General features: G+C 43.1%; 1 protein-coding gene across 1 annotated transcript; it reads right to left on the bottom strand.

Moving 5' to 3' along the window:
* Positions 1 to 462: 462 nt before the first annotated feature.
* Positions 463 to 18,008, bottom strand: LOC147717796 (zinc finger and BTB domain-containing protein 12-like). The gene is made up of 2 exons (XM_086924579.1): positions 17,944 to 18,008; positions 463 to 9,544 (listed from the first exon to the last, which is right to left on the bottom strand). The coding sequence occupies exon 2, from the start codon at positions 9,480 to 9,482 to the stop codon at positions 7,899 to 7,901; it is 1,584 nt and encodes a 527-aa protein (XP_086780705.1). The 5' UTR covers positions 9,483 to 9,544; positions 17,944 to 18,008; the 3' UTR covers positions 463 to 7,898.
* Between the last annotated feature and the right edge of the window lie 3,291 nt (positions 18,009 to 21,299).

Below are 21,299 nucleotides of genomic sequence, written 5' to 3'. Positions count from 1 at the left end.
AAGGGGCCAAGACAGAGAATTTCAGGCCCCCATCCGGCTCTTCTTGAAGCGGGGAACTGTCAGAAGGCACATGGAGGAGGTAATTCGCAAATTATAAATATTCAAATAAATCCGATTTCCACACACTACCATTTGTGCCCGGTATAGTTTTCTCAGTAATGCTACAAGTTTGTGCAAGTTTAGATGGAAATTCAATATAAAATGCTCGGTCTGTAAAAGAAAAAGCCCTACCGGCAACATGCCAACCCATACCACTCTCCTACTTAACGGGCTGGGCTCACTTGCTACAGTTGTTGTTTGTGTGATGCTTGAATTTTGCACATTTTCTATGACTTCAGTGATGCAACACTAATGGAGGCACCCGCCACTCTGAAATTTGTTTCAGTGCCATTGAATCCGGTGCACATGACAGGAAAGCATGGTAACGAAAGGAAAACATCAAGCTGGCACGCAGGGTCGTTTTTATAAAAGAATTTATTATCAGCAGTAATACAAAATTAGTACATTAGTTCTGTTTTAAGAAACAAAAAAAATCACTTTCCAGAATGAAATTCAGTTACTGCAGAGTATCTGATCAATTGATCTTGACCTGTCCATCATCCTTTTGAACTAGAATGTGTTCACTTATTTTAGGTGTTCATTCTATACAGTTAGTGCTGACTGCGGCTTCTAAGCACGCACATTTAGCATACACCAACCTACAAAGGAGAATATGGGAAACGGAGCATGATTAATGAGCACCAGAAGCCCCACTGTGGAGCTTCCCAATGCAATGAGCATGGTGGGTGAACGTCACATACATTGGATGAGAGGGAGAAGAGGCTATGGTGTCCTTATGAAGGAAATTCAAGAAAATCAGTAGTAGAGGCGAGTGCGAATTGCCTAGGTTGAAATCCCCCTATGAACAGAGCAACACAGTGGCCTCACTTCCCAACTCCAACCAGTCATTGTGCAAAACCAAAGAAGACGCTCCAAGATCTGAACTCCATTCCAGCAGAGTTCAGGCAACAAGATATGCACCTATCCAGTGCACTATAATCATGTAACCACTGAACAGTCATTTCAATTTTCATTCCGGTCTCGAAATAAAAATATCAGCTCCGGTACAGACCCACAAAGGCTGTTGAGGACCTTTTGTTAGAAGAGAACAGCAAGCTCTTCAATTGTCAAGCTGTGCATGTTACGGCCATTCACAGGAGATCCGGCTACTTGCTTGGCATCTGGAATACAGATTAGAAGCCTTCAATTACAGCTTCATACCTTGCAGAACACTCAAGATCGAATAGCTACAAAGCTATCAGGACATCCACCTGACGCCAAGAATGAAATGTATGAATTGTTACAAACTACAAATGCAACCAGAAATCATGGATCAGCGATCAATATATTGATACCAAAAAAAGGTGTGGTACCTAATTTCCTAAGGATAACTATCCCTATAGGACAGCATTCCTTTTGAGAATCGCAGCACAAAGCCTGTGAGGAACAGATAGTAGTATCTGTCCCTTTATGGACCTGGGCTGCTTAAAAAAAAAGAAAAGTGGACAATTGAAGAATGCATGGATGAATGTTTGCCGTTACTCACAGGCCTCAGTCTTTCAGTTCACAGCCACTTTTTTGAGGCAGAGTAAGTCAAAAAATGTCTCATCTTCACATATTATTGAGGTGTGACATTCTGTGACCTCATCTGGAAATATATTTTACGGTGTGACTCAGTTGCATTGCAAAACGAGACCCTGTTCACAGACCTGATGTGAAATTTGTTTGCAAACAGGGTTTAGTAAATCGGGCTCCAAATGATACATTTTTCGAAATAACAGTATCTAAACAATCCTCAAAAAAGCTTTTTACTTTAATGGAAGCAATACAATGGGAAACTTTGCAGACACTTTTCACCAGTTAGAAATGCTTCCGTCTACATGGCCGAAATGGATCGGGTGATATTCTAACCAATTTTTTTTAAAACATTGCAATTTAAGCAACAACTGCCAGCGCTTAGAACATTTTATATTGATAACAACCCCTTTCTAGGGCAAAGCAAAGCAGGGGGGCAACACAGAGGGAGAGAGGCAAAGACACTGGTGGGGGAGCACATAGACAACAGAGGTGCGAGGATGGGGCTGGGGCATGTAGATGGACAACAGAGGGCGGGGGGGGGGGGGGTTATTGGGGTAAGCAGACAAACAACAGTTTTGTTGCCCAGCATAAGGTTAATGGATGGGAGTCAGGAGGGGCCGGGAACAAGCACGAAGACAATTGAGGGTCCACGCGAGGGCCAGTGCCTAATTTGTAAAAAAAAAATGTAAGTGCCAGGGCTCTTGTCAAGAGGTCACTGCATCCTCCACTACACTGTTCCCCTGCCGGTGCTGTCAAGAACTGCACCACCACAGCTACCAACCACCACACTCCTGCAATGTAATAATTCAGACTATTCCATACCCCTAAAGCTATAAGCATGGCTTGGGTGACACATATTAGTCTTTTTTTATGTTTACTGAATTAATAAATATCTGTTGTGCTCATCTCTAAATTAGACAGACAGTGCCAGCATGTGGTAGACTGTCATAATGTGTGTTGACAATTAAGTTCCAGCACCGGAAACCACAGGCTCACATTAAGCACTGGCGGGGAAAGGAACAACAGAGGGTGGTCAGGAGGGGCTGACAGGAAGCAGACTGCAAACAGAGGGTGGGAGGAATGGGGCGAAGGCAAGCAGAGAAACATCGGAGGGTCAGCAGGCAGGAGGGACTCGGTTGGAGGGAGGGGTGAACACCGATGAGGGAGAAATACATGAGGAAGACAGTTGAAAAAAAATACAGTCGTAGAGTGCTTAAACAAAAATAAACAAAAAACTAGTGCCTGAAAAAATGTGCTGTGGTAGTACACAAGTAAAACGCCCATGCTCCAGGAAAGGGACAGAAACGGACCAATAAGAAGCAAGTACATGGGAGTGACAATGAAGCCAACAAATGGCAGGCAATGGGCTGCCCTGCTTCTTCCATTGCAGTGTTTGTTTTAAATTTGGTTAAAGTATGACCCAATCCATGTCTGCTCATGCAGACTGAAAGATGTCTTGGGCAAGACCAATAAAGGCTTGCCACATAGTAAATCAGATAGTTTCTAAGCACCATACGTGGCACTCAGACAAACTGGGCAAATACATGAACCACCCCAGAAAAACAGTGCAATGGTCAAATCTGACATTAACAGTGCAATGGTCAAATCAGTGTTAATACAGGTAAACAAATCACCCTCAATTCGACAAAGGCAAAAAAGTAAAAACACACTTAAACAAACACATCCCATTCCTGTGCCGTGTTTCAAAGAGCTCAGTGTTTTCACTACCTGGACAGATCTTTGTAACCGTTTATGAATACCATCAAACAGCACAGAGGGAGCAACTAACTGTCACGTTTCTGTCAACAGTAAATAGTTTTTTTTAAATACTCTTGAAACAAAAACCTAATACACTATAAAATCTACATTTTTTTTATTATAAGGGGATAATGGAAAGGTTTGGGAAAATGAGAAGTAGATGTGCAAACCCCATTTTTGGTATTTAAACAGCCTGCTGTCATTGACATTAAGTAGCTTGGGAAAAAAGGAAGGAAGTGAAGCAGCATTGCAGATATGGGCTGCCCAGGATTTTGAAATACTTTCAAACAAGACATGATTTATATTGTGCTTTTCTACTTTAAATGTAGCACAGGTAAATGCACTGGAATCACAGAAAACTATTTTTTTCTACTATTTACATATACGAACCCAGAGCATCAACAGTATGGGGAGGAGGCAGCATTTACTCCCTCCACTCTACGCATACCTTTGTCTCGTATTTTTAGGAGCAGCCCACAGACGAGAGGGACCATTCCAGGTATTTGAACACATCAAATGTTGGGCAATTGTTCAACAGGTAAACTGGCCGCTTTTCTTCAGGTAGTGACCAGAATCGGGGTACAAAGGGGGTGAACGACTGGGGAAACACTCCACCAGGAACCATAGAGAAACTGGTCAAACGTAATTTTAGCTGTCCGCCACAGACACTAGAAACATCAGTGACACTGTCACCTCTATCTGCTAGACCTATTTAAAGTTGCACTGCTGCAGAGAAATGTACACAAAGACGCTGTGTTTTACCAACTGTTACATACATACACAAATAAGTTAGTCTTCAATCCAATAGGTTTGTAAATCGAAATCTCAAATAGGTGGTCTTCAAGTGAGAGGCAAGAGCACCCTTAAATTAAATCAGCCTTTCCAAATAAGTCATTGTAGGAGTTGCAACGTCACTAGTCGCCAACGTGAGTGTGAACCTGCAACGATCCGAGAAGTGTACAAGGCTACTGAATTCTCTTTGCATCGCCTTTGAATGACAATGAAGGCATCTGCCTATGAAACCCCACCAAAGAATTTCCTTCTGCTAACTGTACGAGGCGGACTCAATTTCTGATTATTGGAATCGTCTTTTCAACTCAACAGTTCACACAATACCGTCATTGTCAGTGCTTGACCCTAAGAATCATTGGCCATGGTTGAACTAGCAGCTCGTATGCACCACTACCACAATAAAAACTTGATGCAAACGTTAATTTGAAATACAGGCCCCTAAAATAAAAATAATCTATGTAATTAATACTGGGTTAGTAGTCCATCTAGTCCTAACATGCATATGGACTATCAATCTGGACTTAGATTGTCCCCAACTTGACAGTAGTGACCAAAACTGGACAACCAGGGTATCACTACCAGAAATACTGGGAGAGCACCACAGACTTTACTAAATGGTGGGTCTAAAACATTAAGAGGCAAGCCCTTCCAAAGATCCTCAAATTAACTCGACCCAAATTCCATAATTGAAAACTAACCATAGAGTTTGTTTTCAGAAGCCTAACGCTTACTTCTAAGACAAAATTTAGGGTTGTGCTTGGCCCCAGAATGTGCTTATTATTTAACTGAGCTATTTACTACTCTCTTAAATAAGTCAAATACTTTTTCTAAAGTGAAGTACTGCTTGAACATTAAGATTACTGAGTGTTTTAATGGATTTACATTTCCAACCTCCACCTCCAGGAGTGATCTGTGACAGCTAGTCCTCGCTACCCTGAGAGTGAAGGGTCTAAATGGAATAACTTGGCCATTCAATTGGAGTGTAGTGCTACTGTGGCCCTGGGAGCGCACTGCTCAATGACCACTGACTGACCCAGGTTCCCGAGGAAAGTAGCACCAACGCTCACTGTGACACAGAATTCATGCAGCACCCACCCCCGGAAAGCTGAGATCCCCAGAGGAGAGTGAGGCTTTGTTAGTGTCAATGTCACAGTTCGTCTGATAAATGTTAGAAAGTCAAGAGGTAGAAGCCCTTCTTTATCCACAAACAACAAATATTGAATTGGACTTTGCAGCGATTGCGTTCTGGACTGAAACAATTATTCAGTGTATGCTACGGAGCAGGCCAGAAGGCATGCTGAGAAAACATATCCCTGCATGGCCAATAAATACACGAGATGTGCAGCAAGGGAGTATACATCAAATTCTACATCTTCACACCAGCATTGTAATAAAGTACACGTACATTATTTGAATAGGAAATCTTAACAGCATCAACTTACAGAAAAGGGACCAATATGTAAATTGCTGTATGCCTCACAAAATACTAGAATGAGCTGCCGGTGTCGGATTTCACCTTAAGCAAACTGTAGGCTTACAGTCAACCACTTTTTCCTACTTTTGCCTTTTCCATTTTTCCCAAATGTGACTTTTATAATTTCATGTTTTTACTCACTTTTGTAAAGCTTTAGATTTCATGCACATATTTGTCTACATTCTTCAAATGAAGATCTCCTGAGAAAAAGGGAAGATTCTAAATGCTGATAATTCACAGAAACAGAAGAGAAAGCAACTAATTAGATCTTCGAATGACATGGTGCACAGAATAAAACAGTATTTGTTAGAAAACTGCCCAGAAAGTCAGAGTAAAAAATGTGTATTTTTGCCTTACTTCATGTACTAATTTGGAGAAAATTGTCCCGGCAATAATGTATTTTTGCACAGTGCCTAAATCCTTGTGTGACAGAAGGTACCCCTGCTGGCTGCCAAAGCCACACCAACCTTTCTGGGTGTCAATCTCTGGGTAACTAGCAGCATGTTCAGTTATTGCTTAGTCTTCGGTGTCTAGCTTGCAGGGTTCACTTTGCAGCTCATCAAATGTTCCCATAACACTTTACTCTTCAATTTAAGATGAAGGACTGACACATGAAACACCGCAGCAGGAAGGTGAGTGGAACACAGCAAAAAATTGAGATGCACACTTTGCAGAGTAATGTTGAGGTTGAAAAAGGCGCACACCCAAGAACACCTTAAACCTGGTAGGTATTGAAGATTAATTAACTCGAAGAGATACCTGGTCTAACATATTCTGCAGAAGAGAACCTAGTCAAACAATTGTGTCCGTGTCACAATGGCCGAGTCAATTATTTCCAACTGTGATATCCAATACAAGCCAACCAAAATGGAGAAACAGGTGTCCAAATGTAGGGGGGAAGAAAGACAGAAGAACTTTGTTCTGGGACGAACCTAACAACCTATGACTAGTCGCCCCGACTACAACCGTTCAAGGAGAATCCAAGCAGATCAACAGCAGAGACTGTATAGTCCAAGACCAAATTTGAGACTGCAGCCCTAACAATTATTTCACTTTTCAGTGCAAGAGGACCGACCACAGAGGTCCAGGTGTGCCAACTGGCGACCAGATGCAGGAAAAAATTAACCATTTTTAGTGCCAACGTAAAAAGCTGCATAAATCTGCATCTGAAATCACAGCGTTTCTCCCATTTCTACCATCAAATGATCTATAAAATTGCTGCTGGCATTCAAAATCACTCCAGAATAGAGGTCCATAATCCGCTAAAATCCTTTGTCTTGAGAATATACAAAGTGCTAAAAATTCTAACAAACCAGGAAAGTTAGAACGACTAGTTTACTCTGTTCTCTAGAACGTACACATTTATATTTTTGTGAAAAATACAGGACCATTAACCTCATTTTAATATTAGTTACTCTAAGTCTGCAACTTGTCTTCACCACTACTGAAGAATTTAAGGTCACTAATTTACATACAGATGAAGAGACCTGCGGAAATCATCACAAAATTACCTTAATTTCACGACCTGGTTTGCTCCCAGGGGCACTAAAGATGCAGATCAACCTGCTCTGAACTGTTCTGGGCAAATAGCGATACCTTAGTAGAAGCTACAGCTCTAGTGACATTACTCTATGGGCGTAAAAAGAAACGTCATTAAAATAAACAAAAAGACTCCATGATGTACAGGGAAAAAAATAGAACACATGTTCCCCTGGTACGATACCAGAAAAGAAAAACTATCAAGTATAGTACTCACCAACTGTTATCACAAAACCAGCCATCAATGGATCTTTATCAACATAATATTCTTTTTGGACTCAAATGCAAGCTAAAGCCAATTTCCTCACTTACAATTGAAGAGATGCTAGATCAAATACATATATGAAGATGTAGAAATACTGCAGGCACAAGTGTAAACCTGTGACTTTACTGTGTAAACGAGCTTTGAATAGAGAGCGAAAGGAAGAGAACCCAACAGCTAGACTAGCCCCCCCCCTTACAAAGGCACTGTATGGCTAAAGCATCTTTGCGCAGTAGAGGTGATATCACAGTAACCTGTTGGGCAAAAGTGGGTTAAAAAATTGCAACAGGCTGGAGCTATTCTTGGTTTCGAGGTATAAAATAAAAGAGGATTTACCCTCCACAAAAAAGTCTAAAAAAAAAATAATAACATCGCACACAAGAAATGTCTAATACAATAACAAAAGTTATAGTTCATTGTTGTCTTTCAATGCAGTGTCTCAGCAGCAAAGTGAATTCAATCCATTGTACCCGTCCCTTCATCCTGGCCGAGATCTTGGGGTGCAGGCTCGGACTCTTCATCTTGCTTTGAGTAGCTAGGAACAGGCCCTTCTTCGAGCTCAGCATAGCCAGGAAGTGGTACTTCCTCTCGATCGGCATAGCCAATATCAGGCCCATCGTCTCTTTCACTATAGCCAAGATCCCCTCCCTCTTCCCGCTCATTGTAACCGCCTAGCAGGTTTATCTCAGTCACGCTGGCCTCCATAACGTTCTCGGCAGTTGTTTTACCATGCTGCTCCTTCAGGTGCCGGCGTATAGCAGGCTTGTGGGCAAAGCGAACGTTACAGTAGGAGCAATGGTATGGCCTTGCACCACTGTGTAGGTTCATGTGGTCATGCAACGTGGACTTTTGGGTGAAACACTTGCCGCAAATGAGACATGTGTGCGACTTGACACCTCTGTGCACATTCATGTGCCGGTTCAGGTTGCTGCTGTGGTTGAACTGCTTGCCGCAGCGGGGACACATGAATATAAAGTGTTGTGCTCTCATATGGAAGACCAGCTTCTCCACACCTTGGAAGACCTCTTCACACTTGGCGCACTTGATGTTCCTCAAAGGGTTCCCCATCCTAAGGATATCCTTCATGGTGCTGGAGCTGAAAGCCCGCCCTCCGTACCCCATGATCCCAGCCATGCTGCTCTCACACTCCCCGCTACTGGTGGCTGCCTCCCTCTCCTCATAGTAGCCACTGGGGATAATCATTAGCCCATCACCCTCCATGTCCTCCGAGAAATTGTAACAGGCTTTCATCAACCCTTGCTGGCTCTTCTCCAATTCCAGGTTCAGACTCTCCACGGTGGAGTTGACCTGTGAATCATCTTGCTCCCTGGAATCCTCCTTAGCCCACCTGGGTTGTGGTTTCTGCTTCCTCTTCCGTCGGTGAGACTGTTCCATGGCTGACTCTACCTTCACAAGACAGTAGTCAGAGGCAGAGTCATCCTCTGGCTCTTCCTCATTGTCATCCTCTTCCTCCTCCTCACTGGCTTCCACCTTCATCTCCAAGGTTTCTTGTGGGGGCAGATCTGCTTTGGTGCTAGCCTGGGAAGATCTGCTGTGTATCCCACCCCTGGACTTTGATGCTCCACCACCAAAGGATTTAGACCGTCCCCTCTTAGTGCTTCCCCCAATGCCCTCATCCTTTAGGTACATTTTGGGCTCAATGTACTGGTGCAGAGCATTCCGGCATTTCACTACCACATGCTCCATCTGCAAGTAGCTGGCAGCTGTCAAGTAGTTCACAATGTCCCGTACTGCAAACTCCAGGGTGCCTGTGTAGCAGGAAAGTAGGAGGTCTGCAACAATCTTGGTGCTGTGCATGAGAGAAACCTGGAGCTCCGAAGTCGGGTTAAGTAGGAACTGGTCTCGCAGGAAGGGCGAGCAAGCTGCTAAGATGACCTTGTGGCCACGGAACTTGAGAGTATCTGACACAACAGTGACATCGCAGAACCGCTCCTCAGACCGCAGTTGGTTCATGTTGCGCAAGGTGGCCGCCTCATGGCCTGGAAGCTGGAAACGCAGGACTTCCACACCAAAAGCCATGTTTTCTGCAGCCACAGTCGGTTCGTTCCAGATCAGGTCAGGATGCCAGCACCTTTAATAACCTAAAAGGTGGAGCAAAAGGAGGGCAGAGAATGAAAAAAAAAGAGATTTTGAAAAACCAAGGAGTAAGAACAACAAGCCAGAGGATACACAAAACAATGGAGAAATAGGAAACATGGCAAACAATAATAAAGTGAGAGGAAGGTATATGAAAGAAATATGTAAGATAGTAGAAAGATGTAAGAACAAGAAAGCTATATGGAAGCTAGCACAGAGTATTGTCTGGAATGCAACAACTTCAATGACACTTCTTTTCAATAGTGCTCAGTACTCTGGATTATACTATATCGAAGTGTTGCCAATCTTTGAAGGTCTGGGGGAGGAGAGGAGTAAATACTATTATTTTTACTAAACCATCCAAAATTTGTGAAATGAGCCATGGCATGCTTATATTGTCTGTTTCTAATGTCTGCTACATACCCAGTGGACCAAATTAGGCCACTAAACTGAAATCATAAATAAGTTATCACACCAAATTTCAACTTTGAGTTTAGACTAAATCTCTCTACACAGGATACATCAGCATGCAAGGTACATGCATCTGAGAAAACATGAAAAGCAGCTGAGAAGATCTGCTTAAATTAAGGGGGCACTGTAATACATCACTATTTTGGGTCACACTGTGGCTGACTGAAGTAATCAAAAATTTCATCTCAATATCCTAAGCCGGAGCCCTGGTTCCGAGATAGTTCTACTCTGCGAGCAATGCTGTATTGGAGTATGGACTTGAAGCCCGGCCCACTCTACGCCCATATTTGTCATTGGCTTGTGTCACTGTCCTTCATAAATGCTGGCTTCGGTTTCGTTAATAGGCTTGTTAGCCCCTCCTTAGTACCGCCTTGTCTTTATTTGTATCCTCCCATGAGGACGGGCCTTTTACTTCGGTTGTTACACATCATGTCTTATTTACTCTGTGGGCACTATTTTCTTTAATGGTTTCTCCTACTGCAGGCAGTACATGCTCTCCTGCAACATTCAGCACGCCATGTGCACTTTCACGAGGCGCTTTTACAAAAACTTAACAAACAAATGCTTTTTTGGGTAAAAGCACCCCATAACGTACTTTCACTTTAATATCGGCCGTGGACCTTTCTTTGGACTCGGCTCGTCTAAAGAAAGGGGTGTGGCCTCTAGTGAAAGCGCAGCATGGAGCACTTGTAAGCAACAAGCATTTGCAATGCAATAGGTCTTTCATTTTTTTGAAACTTTGACCTATTGGTTTTGTAAATGACAATGCCTTTTATTATTGCAGATTTTTTAAACACAAGTAAAAGGTATGTTCATTTACAAAGCGATTAGCTCAAAAGCTCGCAATTGCGAGACCTATTGCATTGCAAATGCTTGTTTTGAGCCCTCGCCTGTGAGTCAAACTGCTGCTCTACATCTGTGCTACTATACACACATATCTTTACACAAGCCCTTGTTAGTTATTCAGTGTTGTTACAACCCAAAGCTTGAAACCGAAACTGCCTGCACCCTCTTCCAGCCAACTGCACTTACATTTCAATAGGAAGGGATGCCACTTTCAATCAAAATACTTTAACCTAAACAGTTTTAAAACTTTTATTAGATTATTGGAAACCAATATAAAAACTCATCATGAAATAGATGCCGGGGTCAGAGCTCCCAGGTGACCTCATTTACTAGAATACAAGTCAGAGATCACTAGGGACACACATTAATGATTGTTTCATCCCTTCATATATAAAGCAGGACATGTTTTGGAAAAACGGCCTCAATTTTACTCATTGCGGGATCGCGGATAGGGAACACATACAGCCGTAACAACAACAAACAAATATATCTCCAGTCACTCAAGTGAAGAAAACAAACATATCCATAAAGTCTGATTGCAACAAAGCAAACTCAGCTCTTCAGCCGCCTTATCGACTGAGACAGCCCTCAGCTTCTAAACTAGCAACACATTCCTTTATTCCGTTTTAGCAAATTTGTACCCTGATTTCAAGCTGGAAACGCAGCGTAGCTGGATGCTGAAACAAAGGCTTCACTCCTTACATAGGCTAACTTACCTTGTAGAGCCAGCATTGCCTTTCTCCTACGAATAATATCGAGGAATAGGTTAGAAAGTATCAGAATGAGCCTCCACTGCAGCCTCATGTCCTTCTGCAGGTCTGTGGGAAGCAGGAAAGCCTTCTCATTACAGTGGTCTGCCAAAGTCACAAGGACCCCTCATGGGGCTTTTCTTTATTTCCAACCTCTCTGAACCGGTCTTACAACTTAACTGATGGCGTCCTGTCTACGCTAATTCCATCTGGATCCAGCACTTGGAACAACAGCAAGGCACCCATGTACATCCCTAGGCCTATTTGGGGCTTGAAGCTCTTTCACATTTGCTACCTTCTGCAGTTTATTCAGTCTCCCCAGCTTTGTTTGCCATTGGACTACCAAGCGTATAACATGGTTCCAAAACGCTCCACGTCTGCTCTGCTTACATGCTCTCGTCCCCAACTGCTTGGTAGTGTTCTGCAAACCTAGTTTAATACATGTCCAAATTCTCTTCAGCTATGTCTTCGCGTGTTCAATGGGGTGTGCAGGAAGTCAAGACTTTCTGCGTTTGGTTCCACAGAGTCTGAGCATTTCACCTGTTAAAATAGGAGTGTCTGCTCTTGCAAAATCTATCTGAGACACATTTCTGCATTTAGGGCTCTGTTTACACAGCCGAATTAAATCTATTTGCCTGAGATTAAGCTTTATTTTTCGTTATTTAATCAGGAGAGGGCTATCAATTCACAGTTATTGGCTAGGCCGCCCTTCTAATGCACACACAGCCTCGAGATGAGTTATGTGGTGTTTGGTCTAATAAACTACTGTGTGCCTACCTATAGAGGGTATAGTTTCAGAGTCTTTTTAAAAAATGCAAAGCTGTCAGAGCAGCATAATACAACTGGCAACTTATTCTCAATAATAAAATGCATTAATTGTTAATACATGTAATTAATAAGTAAAAAATATAATTTATATTAATTAATTAAGTTGAAAACTTTGACAGGAGAAAGCCCTAATCTTCTGTAAAACAACAGCAATTACTTGGTGCACACTACCTGCCTCGGTATCTAGGTGCTGGTCTTGTAACCCACGCCAACTAAACAGGGCTGTCTTCAGCTTTTGCCCAAAGAGAACAAGTCATTGTAAAAAGCTGATGTTCAAGGGAAGAGAGTTTGAGATGTAGGAGGCTTCTACTGAAAAAGATAGATTACCCAAAGAAACAAGGATGACCCATGGAGTAACTAGCATGGCCTTGTCACTTACAAATTATAAAGAGGTAGCTAAAATTGTAATTTGGAAGTTAGAGGTGTGGATCTTGTGTGTGTGTGGGGGGGAGATTTCTCGAAGAAACTATTTTTTCCAGCAGATCCAGTCAGAGAAATGCAACCTATGTAAATTCCTGCATTCTGTAGAAATGAGATTTCTCGTCTACAGACCAACATTAGGAGCATTTTGTTCTCGCTGGAGTCTACACAGCAGGAATATAGGTATAGAGTTTTACAACAGTTTAGTGGGTAATTAATAGCTGCTACAACTATTGAGAAACAATATTTAACGGACAGCACTGGAAGTGTATGTTTATTCTTTCTAATGAGGAAGTAAAGTCTGCACATATCTGCAAGGAACACAATGTTTTTTATCAATATCCACTTATAAGTTTGAGAGACACATTAAAAATCTTTGGGTGGAACGGAGGTTAACGATAATGTCCCCTTACACCCGGAATTAATCAACTCCATGTTGCAGCCATGTAACTGGAGAAAATTATCTGAAATACAATCCTCGATACTCGAGCTCAAATAGAGCACCTCGATTCAATTTGTTATATGATCTTACACATAAGATCATAAATGTACATAAAATGTCATTACTTAGACATAATTATATGATACGTAGGTCCCAATAATTAAAAGAACACTACCAATCAGTTTGTTGTGCATTGTACACGGTCTACTTAACAGCAGCTTTAAAACAATCAATATTAAAAGAATTACAAATTTAAAAAAGCAATCCCTCTACTGATTATGGGCCAGTTTATTTCCTTTTTTTCCATACACGCCCATTGGAATGATGCAACTGAGAAGTAGACGAAAGGATTCGGAAGGGATCTTAAGAAATACAATGCTACACAACAGAGTTTAAAATTATATTTCTTACAGATCGGGACAATACATTTCTGTCTTCCCTGTCAATAAAAACCACAAAGAAATAGGGCGTGAAGATCATTTTGTGGTGATTGCATATCGCACGGACACAAGGAGAGTTCGGAGTGCTTACATTTCTTCCATGGGTATCCTATCATAAGTGGTATTACATTTAGGCGGAATATTAGTAAGATAAATTTATTACGTAGTATATGGACGTCAGCCAGATAAAAATATCTTCCCTCATGCAGAGGTGGAGTTAATTCATATAGGAGGGCCGACTGACAATTTCTTTACCTTCCATGATATTGAGCCAGCAACATAAATGTATCAGCCAACTTCCGTCTCGATATGGTGCAGGTAAATTGGGTCCTTAAAAAGATGATTCATACCAATAGCTGTCAGTTCCATCTCAACATACTTTAGCCACCTAATCCTGCTGTAGTTTTATGATTTAAAACATTACTTATATTATTTTGAATGAGAGGGACTGTGTCCCTACGCCAGATAGAAAGCCACAGCATGAGTGGGGCCAGTTTAATAGTATCCATATGTAGGGTTGGACAAGTTCTATGTTAAGGACATAGTTGGAATAGGACTGCGGAAGAGACGTAAAAGACTTAACACATGTATTGTCTACGGACTGAAGGGAATCACTAGGCGCCATGCCCCATACGCCTGCCCTATAAGAAGCTGCAGCCTTAGTTTTAGCATGATAGATCTTTTTCATGGGGATTAAAGGTTTTGCTCCCAGCCTTTTAGAGAATGTTTTTAACTCCATTAAACTCCTCTCCATACCCATTGCTCTTCCCTCAGCCATCTTTGACCATGATTGATTTTTATCAAAAAGTATACCTAGATAGGGAAACGACTCCACCACTTCAATTTTCCCAGAAACCATAAAAAAGGTGTTTTGTCGCGTTTCCCTGCCCCTGTGATGATTACAAAGGATTTCGACTGGTTGACCTTTAAATTCATGAATTCATGAAGGCCGCATAGGCGCTGAAGCCCCATCCCAGTTCGGGCCATCAAGACAGTATCGTCGCCATATGCCAATATTGGTAGCAGCTGGTGATTAGTGGACAGAGGGACATCCACAGCTGGGCCCTCAAGATGTTTTCCTGCACAGTTAGTATAAATGGAAAAAAGAAACGGTGTGAGGGCACAGCCTTGCCTTACCCCTTTTAAGATCTTAAATGGTCGGTTGCACTTCCCGCTTTTCCCGTAGCGGACAGAAGAGGAGGCATCAGAGTACAGTTGTCTAATAAAGTCAAGTATAGCCTGATAGAATAGAGCACCTGAAGTTCTAGACGGGTTTTAGGCCAGAAAATAATTTGTTTTCCTGGGTTTGGTCATAAAACACACAGAAAACACACAAAAGGTGATAAGAGGAAAGAAAGCTTGCCATAAGTCTAACCAGTTGTACCTGCTCATGGTAGCATTCCAGCCCTTCTTCTTTTGCCCACCAAGCCACCTGAATTTTGGCAGGACTTTTCCTACTGGAGCAGGGTCAAGGCTAATTTAAATATCGCTGGGTCCAAGCTGAGGTTGCATGGTGGGCAAAATAACGATGGGTTGGAATGTTACTCCGAGCGATAGCAAGTGGTTAGACTTACTGCAAGCACTTTTACCATCACCTTTTGTATGTTTGAATTATCCTGGATTTGGTCAGCATAAGAATGAACTGATACCCAACAGTACACAAACAGGTCAAAATGTGGCTGACAAACATTTAAACATGACACGGGCAGTGAAGACTCATGTGAAACACCATATTCAAACATGTAAGTTATCAAGGGCCTAATTAAACTTTTTCAAACGGTTATCAAGAAAGGAATGAAACCTCCTTGCTGTGCCTTCTAAGGCCCAAGAGCTGCGAAGAAATTCTGTACTAAAATGCAATAGTCAGTTGTGTAAAAGATCCCAGGGAGATTCAGGAGCAACTGCAAGGACAGTACCTTGTCATTAAACTGCTGCTGGGATCATCCCAAAATGCCCATAAGGGGCCTGGCCTGGTCAAAAGCCAGAGAAAACAGAAAAAAGAAGATGGTGAAGGTCTAGGATAGGCTGTAGCTGGTGGACAATAAAATGTTCTATTATCTTGGCTAGTGCTGCAATGGTAGTAATAGGTCTCAAGTTGGGCAGCTTAGAAGTAGAAAGAATGGCTTTCTTTAACAAAGGGGTAAAATTACCTTTTTTCAGCTGGTATGTGAGATTACTTGATGGCGAGATTGATCAAATAATAATAATAGATAGCTTGTAGAGCGCACGGCTACCTCCAACAGAGGTGTCCCAGCACTATTAGTGCTAGTTGACCTGGCATATGAACCGGTAGTAGAGTGTTAGGGAAGAGCAAAGAGCCATGTTTTTAACGCTTTCCTGAACATTTGTTCAGAGTTGATCTTCCTTAGATGTTCCGGCATTGTGTTCTACAGAGTGGTAGTTTTAACCGAAAAGGATCTGCCTCTGGTCCTGGCCTTTGCAAATCGTGGAATGACCAGAAAATTCTGGTCATTTGATCTGAGTGCTCTGTTGTTGGTGTGTTTTCGAATTCTTTGCCTCAGATAATGCGGACCAGTGTTGTTCATTGCTCTATGTGCTAAAGTGAGAGCTTTTTACTCCACTCTTCTGAAGACAACTATCATTGCTCCACTGTTTTCTTACACGGATAGGAGGATGGAGTTGAATATTCGGAAAACCTGTTTGCTCAAGCACCTGTAAACAATACAGCCAGTTTAAATTATCTTCATTACTTCTCAGAGAAGTGACCTTCTTGCAAAAGTGACCTGATCTCCTTTGGTGAGGATTTTGATGGGTGGACGGAGCCATTCTGCACACTATACAGCTTACGGATCTGATATGCTGTGACTCAACATATAGGATGCTGCAGTAGTTAACAAATACAGCGATGTGTACCGAGAAAAGGGGTGAAGGAATATGTTATAATTCATAGGTGTGATGATAGCAACTGTTTGGTGAACTATATGTGGGTTCAGCGGGCATTACTATTGTAGCATTGGAATATCTAGTATTCCCTTCCACATTAGTAGTCGTCACCTGAATGGGAATCTGCTACTCAGAGTGAGCAGAGTGGTCCCTGCCTCACAAATCCCAGAGGTCCCACCAACAGAAGGAATCTGTGCATAATTTAAGGCGAAACACTGCTGACCACCATGACCATTGGACAAATCCATCTCTTTGAAACCTGAGGGGTAATTTGACATGTTCTCAATTACATGTCTTGGTCGTTCTTAGCAGTTTGCACACAGCATCAGCCATAGAGACTCATGGTGTTATCAACATATTCGGATTTGAGCCACGACTCACGATTTTTTATCAGAACCTTAACTGATTAACTAGTTAGTCCCAGTTTCATTGTGCTGACCCGAACAGGAAGGGTTCTGGAACCATGAGAATCCAAACAGCTAGCTGGGCCCTCATTACCATGATCCCATCAGACTAAATCAGTAATTACATGCCTCGTCTTACTGAATCCCTGCTTGGCACTCATCATCTACATGCATGTGATGTACACAGTGGAATGTTGGTGTATGTGGTAAAAAGAAGAAAGCGACGGAACTCCGGTTGAAAAGGGAGATAACACAGCAAAGACCATTTGATGTACATTGTTAGAAACGTGTCTGTTTAATATCTGTGCAATCAAATACCAGACCTTAAAATGAGCGAGGTACCTGAAAGAATATCGTGGGGCGGGTAGGAAAGGGAGATATTGGATGGTAGCAGGATACTTTAGATAAAGAGGGCGAGAAAAGAAATGCTAAGAATCATGGGAGGTGATGAAGGAGCAGTACTTCAAAGAGAGGGTGGACAAGTACAGGGTGGGGGGTAGAAGAGGATTGAAGTGGGGCTGGCTGCGGGAGGCAGAAGGGGAGCCTGTTGGTAGACGCAGAAGGGGAGCGTAGGTGCAAGATAAGAGGATGGGGGCGGACACCACATGCTCCAGGGAGGGAGGGGGGTAGGCTGCAGAGAGGGGATGGGGGCTAGGAAGAGGAGAAGAGTCCTGGAGCCAGGCCGATGTGGATGCGACAAGGATGGGTATGACGATGAGCCACATTAAATGGTGGCTGGACAGGAGCCATGGGAAGGGGGTCTAAAGCCGGAGCAGGTGCTCTTGCTTTTGTTCCGCCCCTTGCTAAGTGCTCCATCATGACAACTCTGTCCCCCCGGATGCCCGATTTCCCATTTATCAGTGAAAGGTGAAGTCCCACAGTCCCCAGGAACCCCCGTACCTCGCTCTTCGGTTTTCGGGGCCACAACAACAGCAGCTTTCTAGGATATCAAAGGGGGATTTAGTCCGTCCTTTGTTTCCTCACAAGTCTTGCGCCACTCCCAAGATGGCGATCGGTAGAGGATGCATACCCGTTGTCTTACTTCGCTGTCTTTGAACGATATACATAGCGAACCAACATTACCATCCTGCTAACGATATGCTATCACTTAGAATGGCGTCCATATTGGAAGGATATTACCACTTACACGAAACGCGCACCAGCTTCTCCTGCCTTCTGGCACAGACGCTACATGTAGAAAGTCAATTGAAAATAGAAAACGCTCTTTATTGGACCAGTTCAAAATTATGGGGCCGAAAGATAAGGCTGTTTAAAATATAAGCTTTAGGAGATTTTTCTAATTTATATACAGGATGGAACACAAAAAAATACCGGTAATGACGGTTATAAAACCGCACAGATGGCAACCATATTTGTAACTAAGGGACATACTCATACCTGTCAAGTTTTCAGATTTCTTATGTATGTCTGCCATTTCTGTGGTTTCAGTGTTAGTAGGATTGCCACCTTTCCTACATAAAAATATTGCCCGTCTGTTTACGTTTTAAGATTCTTCAAAGGCCTAGGCATGAGTTTAAGTAGAACCTTATATAAAGTAATTTTAACATACTTTTTCTGTCTTTACATTCAGTCAGTGGTCCACAGGGCAGCTGTAGAACACATTTTAAAGCGTTGTCTCCTGACATTTACTGTATAAAGGAGGTACTGATAAGTGAAAAAAATACCAGTTTGGAGGATTTTTCTACGAATAGGAACATTAAAATGCTGGTCATGTCTGTATAAATCCGGCCAGGTGGCAACCCTACATAAGAGTGACATTCTAATGTCTAATTTCAATATGTGACACTTCGAGTTTTAGTGAGTGAATCCAAGCAATAGCCAATGTTTCAGTGACTGTGAATTTTCTGTTGCTGGATTAAGACATAAAACACAGCAATGATCATATGCCAAAAGCTAGCCAAACCTATTGGGTTTCTTAATAAGTAGTAATTGTTAGAAATGGGGGTCTCTAGTTGGCAGAGGTAACCAAATAGGGACTCTTGCTTCTCGTCAGGGTAAGGGGGTACAATTCTAAAATAACCCCTGCTCACCCCCTTGGTAGCTCGGCATTTGTGAACACATACAGTAATACAGTGAAAACACAGCAAATGGACACCACACCAGTTTAGAAAAATAAGTAATCTTTACAAGACTTAACACAAGGCCCAACAACAAAAATCCACAATACTGTAATCAAAAATAGACTTTTAAAATGGTAGAAATAGCTCAGTTCAATGTAGATGGTAAATGCAGCACTTTACTCTCAAAGTAACTTGGATGCGTCACGCAATACAAACAAAAGGATCGCAGGGGAATGTGATGGGTTGGTTCCTTGCTTCGGGGTAGGTGATGCGTTGGTTCCTTACTGCAGAGCAGGGAAGGTGATGCGTCGGTTCCTTACCAGAGAGGAGGTGATGCATCTATGATCCAGTGCAATGCGACAAGATGGCGCCTCGATGCGATGCGACGATCCGGTGCGATGCAAGAAAATGGTGTCTCGATGCGATAACGTTGGATGTGATTCATGCACGTGAGGTTCTTTAATTTCGACTCCATTTTACATTTGCCGCCATTTTGTGTTGCCTTTACACAGGTTGCTTGATGAACGAAGTATCTCTGCCCTTTTGGACTGCAACGTGTCGAAAACCCCCTCCGTCCTTGTTTTGAAACCAATCTCAGACACTAGCCGGCCTAACTAATCCTTGTCTGGACTACCTAATCCCTGTATCAACTATCTGTTAGCCTTTAGTATTCTTCTCTTGCCTATCTTAACTTTTTGGCTTTCGCCATTCTCTCCCTGTGTTTTCCCATTTCACAACCTTTCTTTTGAAGCAAAACTGAACTATGGGTACCAGTATTGATTAACTCTGGGGGGCTGGATAACACATAACATGTAAGCAGAGAGCATTCTGGTTACGCAACACCTTGTTTTCGAACTCTTCTGATTGACTAAAACTTTGTACATTGGGTGTATGTTTGTACATATGTATTTTTGCTATAAAAGACTGTGAGCCACGGAGTAAAGTGGCAGTCTCCTGAGAACCTACTTGATGTACTTCTTGGATGACTGTGCTTAGCTGCAGCTAACAAAACTTGGTTTTCTACGCCAACAGAGTATTCCGTGTCTTGCACAAATGTATTGGCATTTATATAGCGCACTACTTACCCGTCGGGTCCCAAGGCGCTTCGACCGCTGCAAAACCCTTCCTGGCTTCCTTGAGAGATGGTCCCTTAATGGGTATCTCCAGGGTGAGACCAGGCATCCCCGGCGGTCTGGTGGGGCCGTTAGTGAAGATGAGGCAAGCTAATGCCCAGAGTTGCCGAGTGTGATCGCTGATCAGAGTGGGCACCGAGGCGAGAGAATTATCGAGTCCGCTGACCCTGGTCCAGAAACCTGCCGCGCCGGGAATCGAACCCTGGTCCCGGGCCGTCCTCTGCTCTCGGGTCTGCCGCCTCTAACAAGGCAGGTGAACTCGAAGATTTCAGGCGTGCCCTGCGCCACCAGGCCCAAAAACCTGGTTCTTCAATTGGCGCCCCACGTGGGGCAGCTGAGGTAGCGGCTGAGCCCAAGGATAGTGAGGAGCCCCGCAGGAAAATTCCAGAAGAGGCGTCCCCACACCAGCGACCCCTGTATGTCGAAAAGTGGACCGATGGTCTTTTGAAGTGTGGCTTCTTCTTTTCAACGGCTGCTGGTGACTGCTGCCCTGACTGCCGTCCTGCCTTGGTCTCTTTTGGTGATGACTGGTATTGCGAGACGTTAGACGGATGTTGGACTTGGCCCGTCTGGCAGGTCCGCCCCTGAAGTTTTTATGGTATATGTAACCTGAGGATGGTGATTCCCCCTCTGAGTGCGTGTGAAGAGAGAGCGACCTACCCTTCCATAGGAATACATGGGGAATGGATGAGTCCTCGGTAGTTCCCGATGCGTAGGGTGTGCAGGGTCAAGTCTGGTATGTATGAACTCATGAGATTGAATGCTGCGCAACGGTATATGTGGTATGAGTGTGTCTAGTGTAGAAGTCCCCCTTTTAGAAGTTGGCATATTTGTGGAATGTGTGCCTGGCGTATGATTGGCCGAGGCTGGCTGGTGAGCCTGGCTCCCAGGATCTGGGAGGGTCTGCCCCGGTGGTGAATGGAGTGTTTAGCATGCTGATGTGAGGGGAGGAGTGAGCCTGGGTCTGCTTGTGGATTGACTGTCTGGTTTGAGTGTCATGAATGAGGCTGGGTTTTCCCCAGACAATGCTGGCTCCACCCCC

This window comes from Lissotriton vulgaris, chromosome 5, assembly GCF_964263255.1.
Source record: "Lissotriton vulgaris chromosome 5, aLisVul1.2, whole genome shotgun sequence".
In the NCBI taxonomy this organism is placed as follows: Eukaryota; Metazoa; Chordata; class Amphibia; order Caudata; family Salamandridae; genus Lissotriton; species Lissotriton vulgaris.
This window is presented reverse-complemented; position numbering and strand designations above follow the sequence as displayed.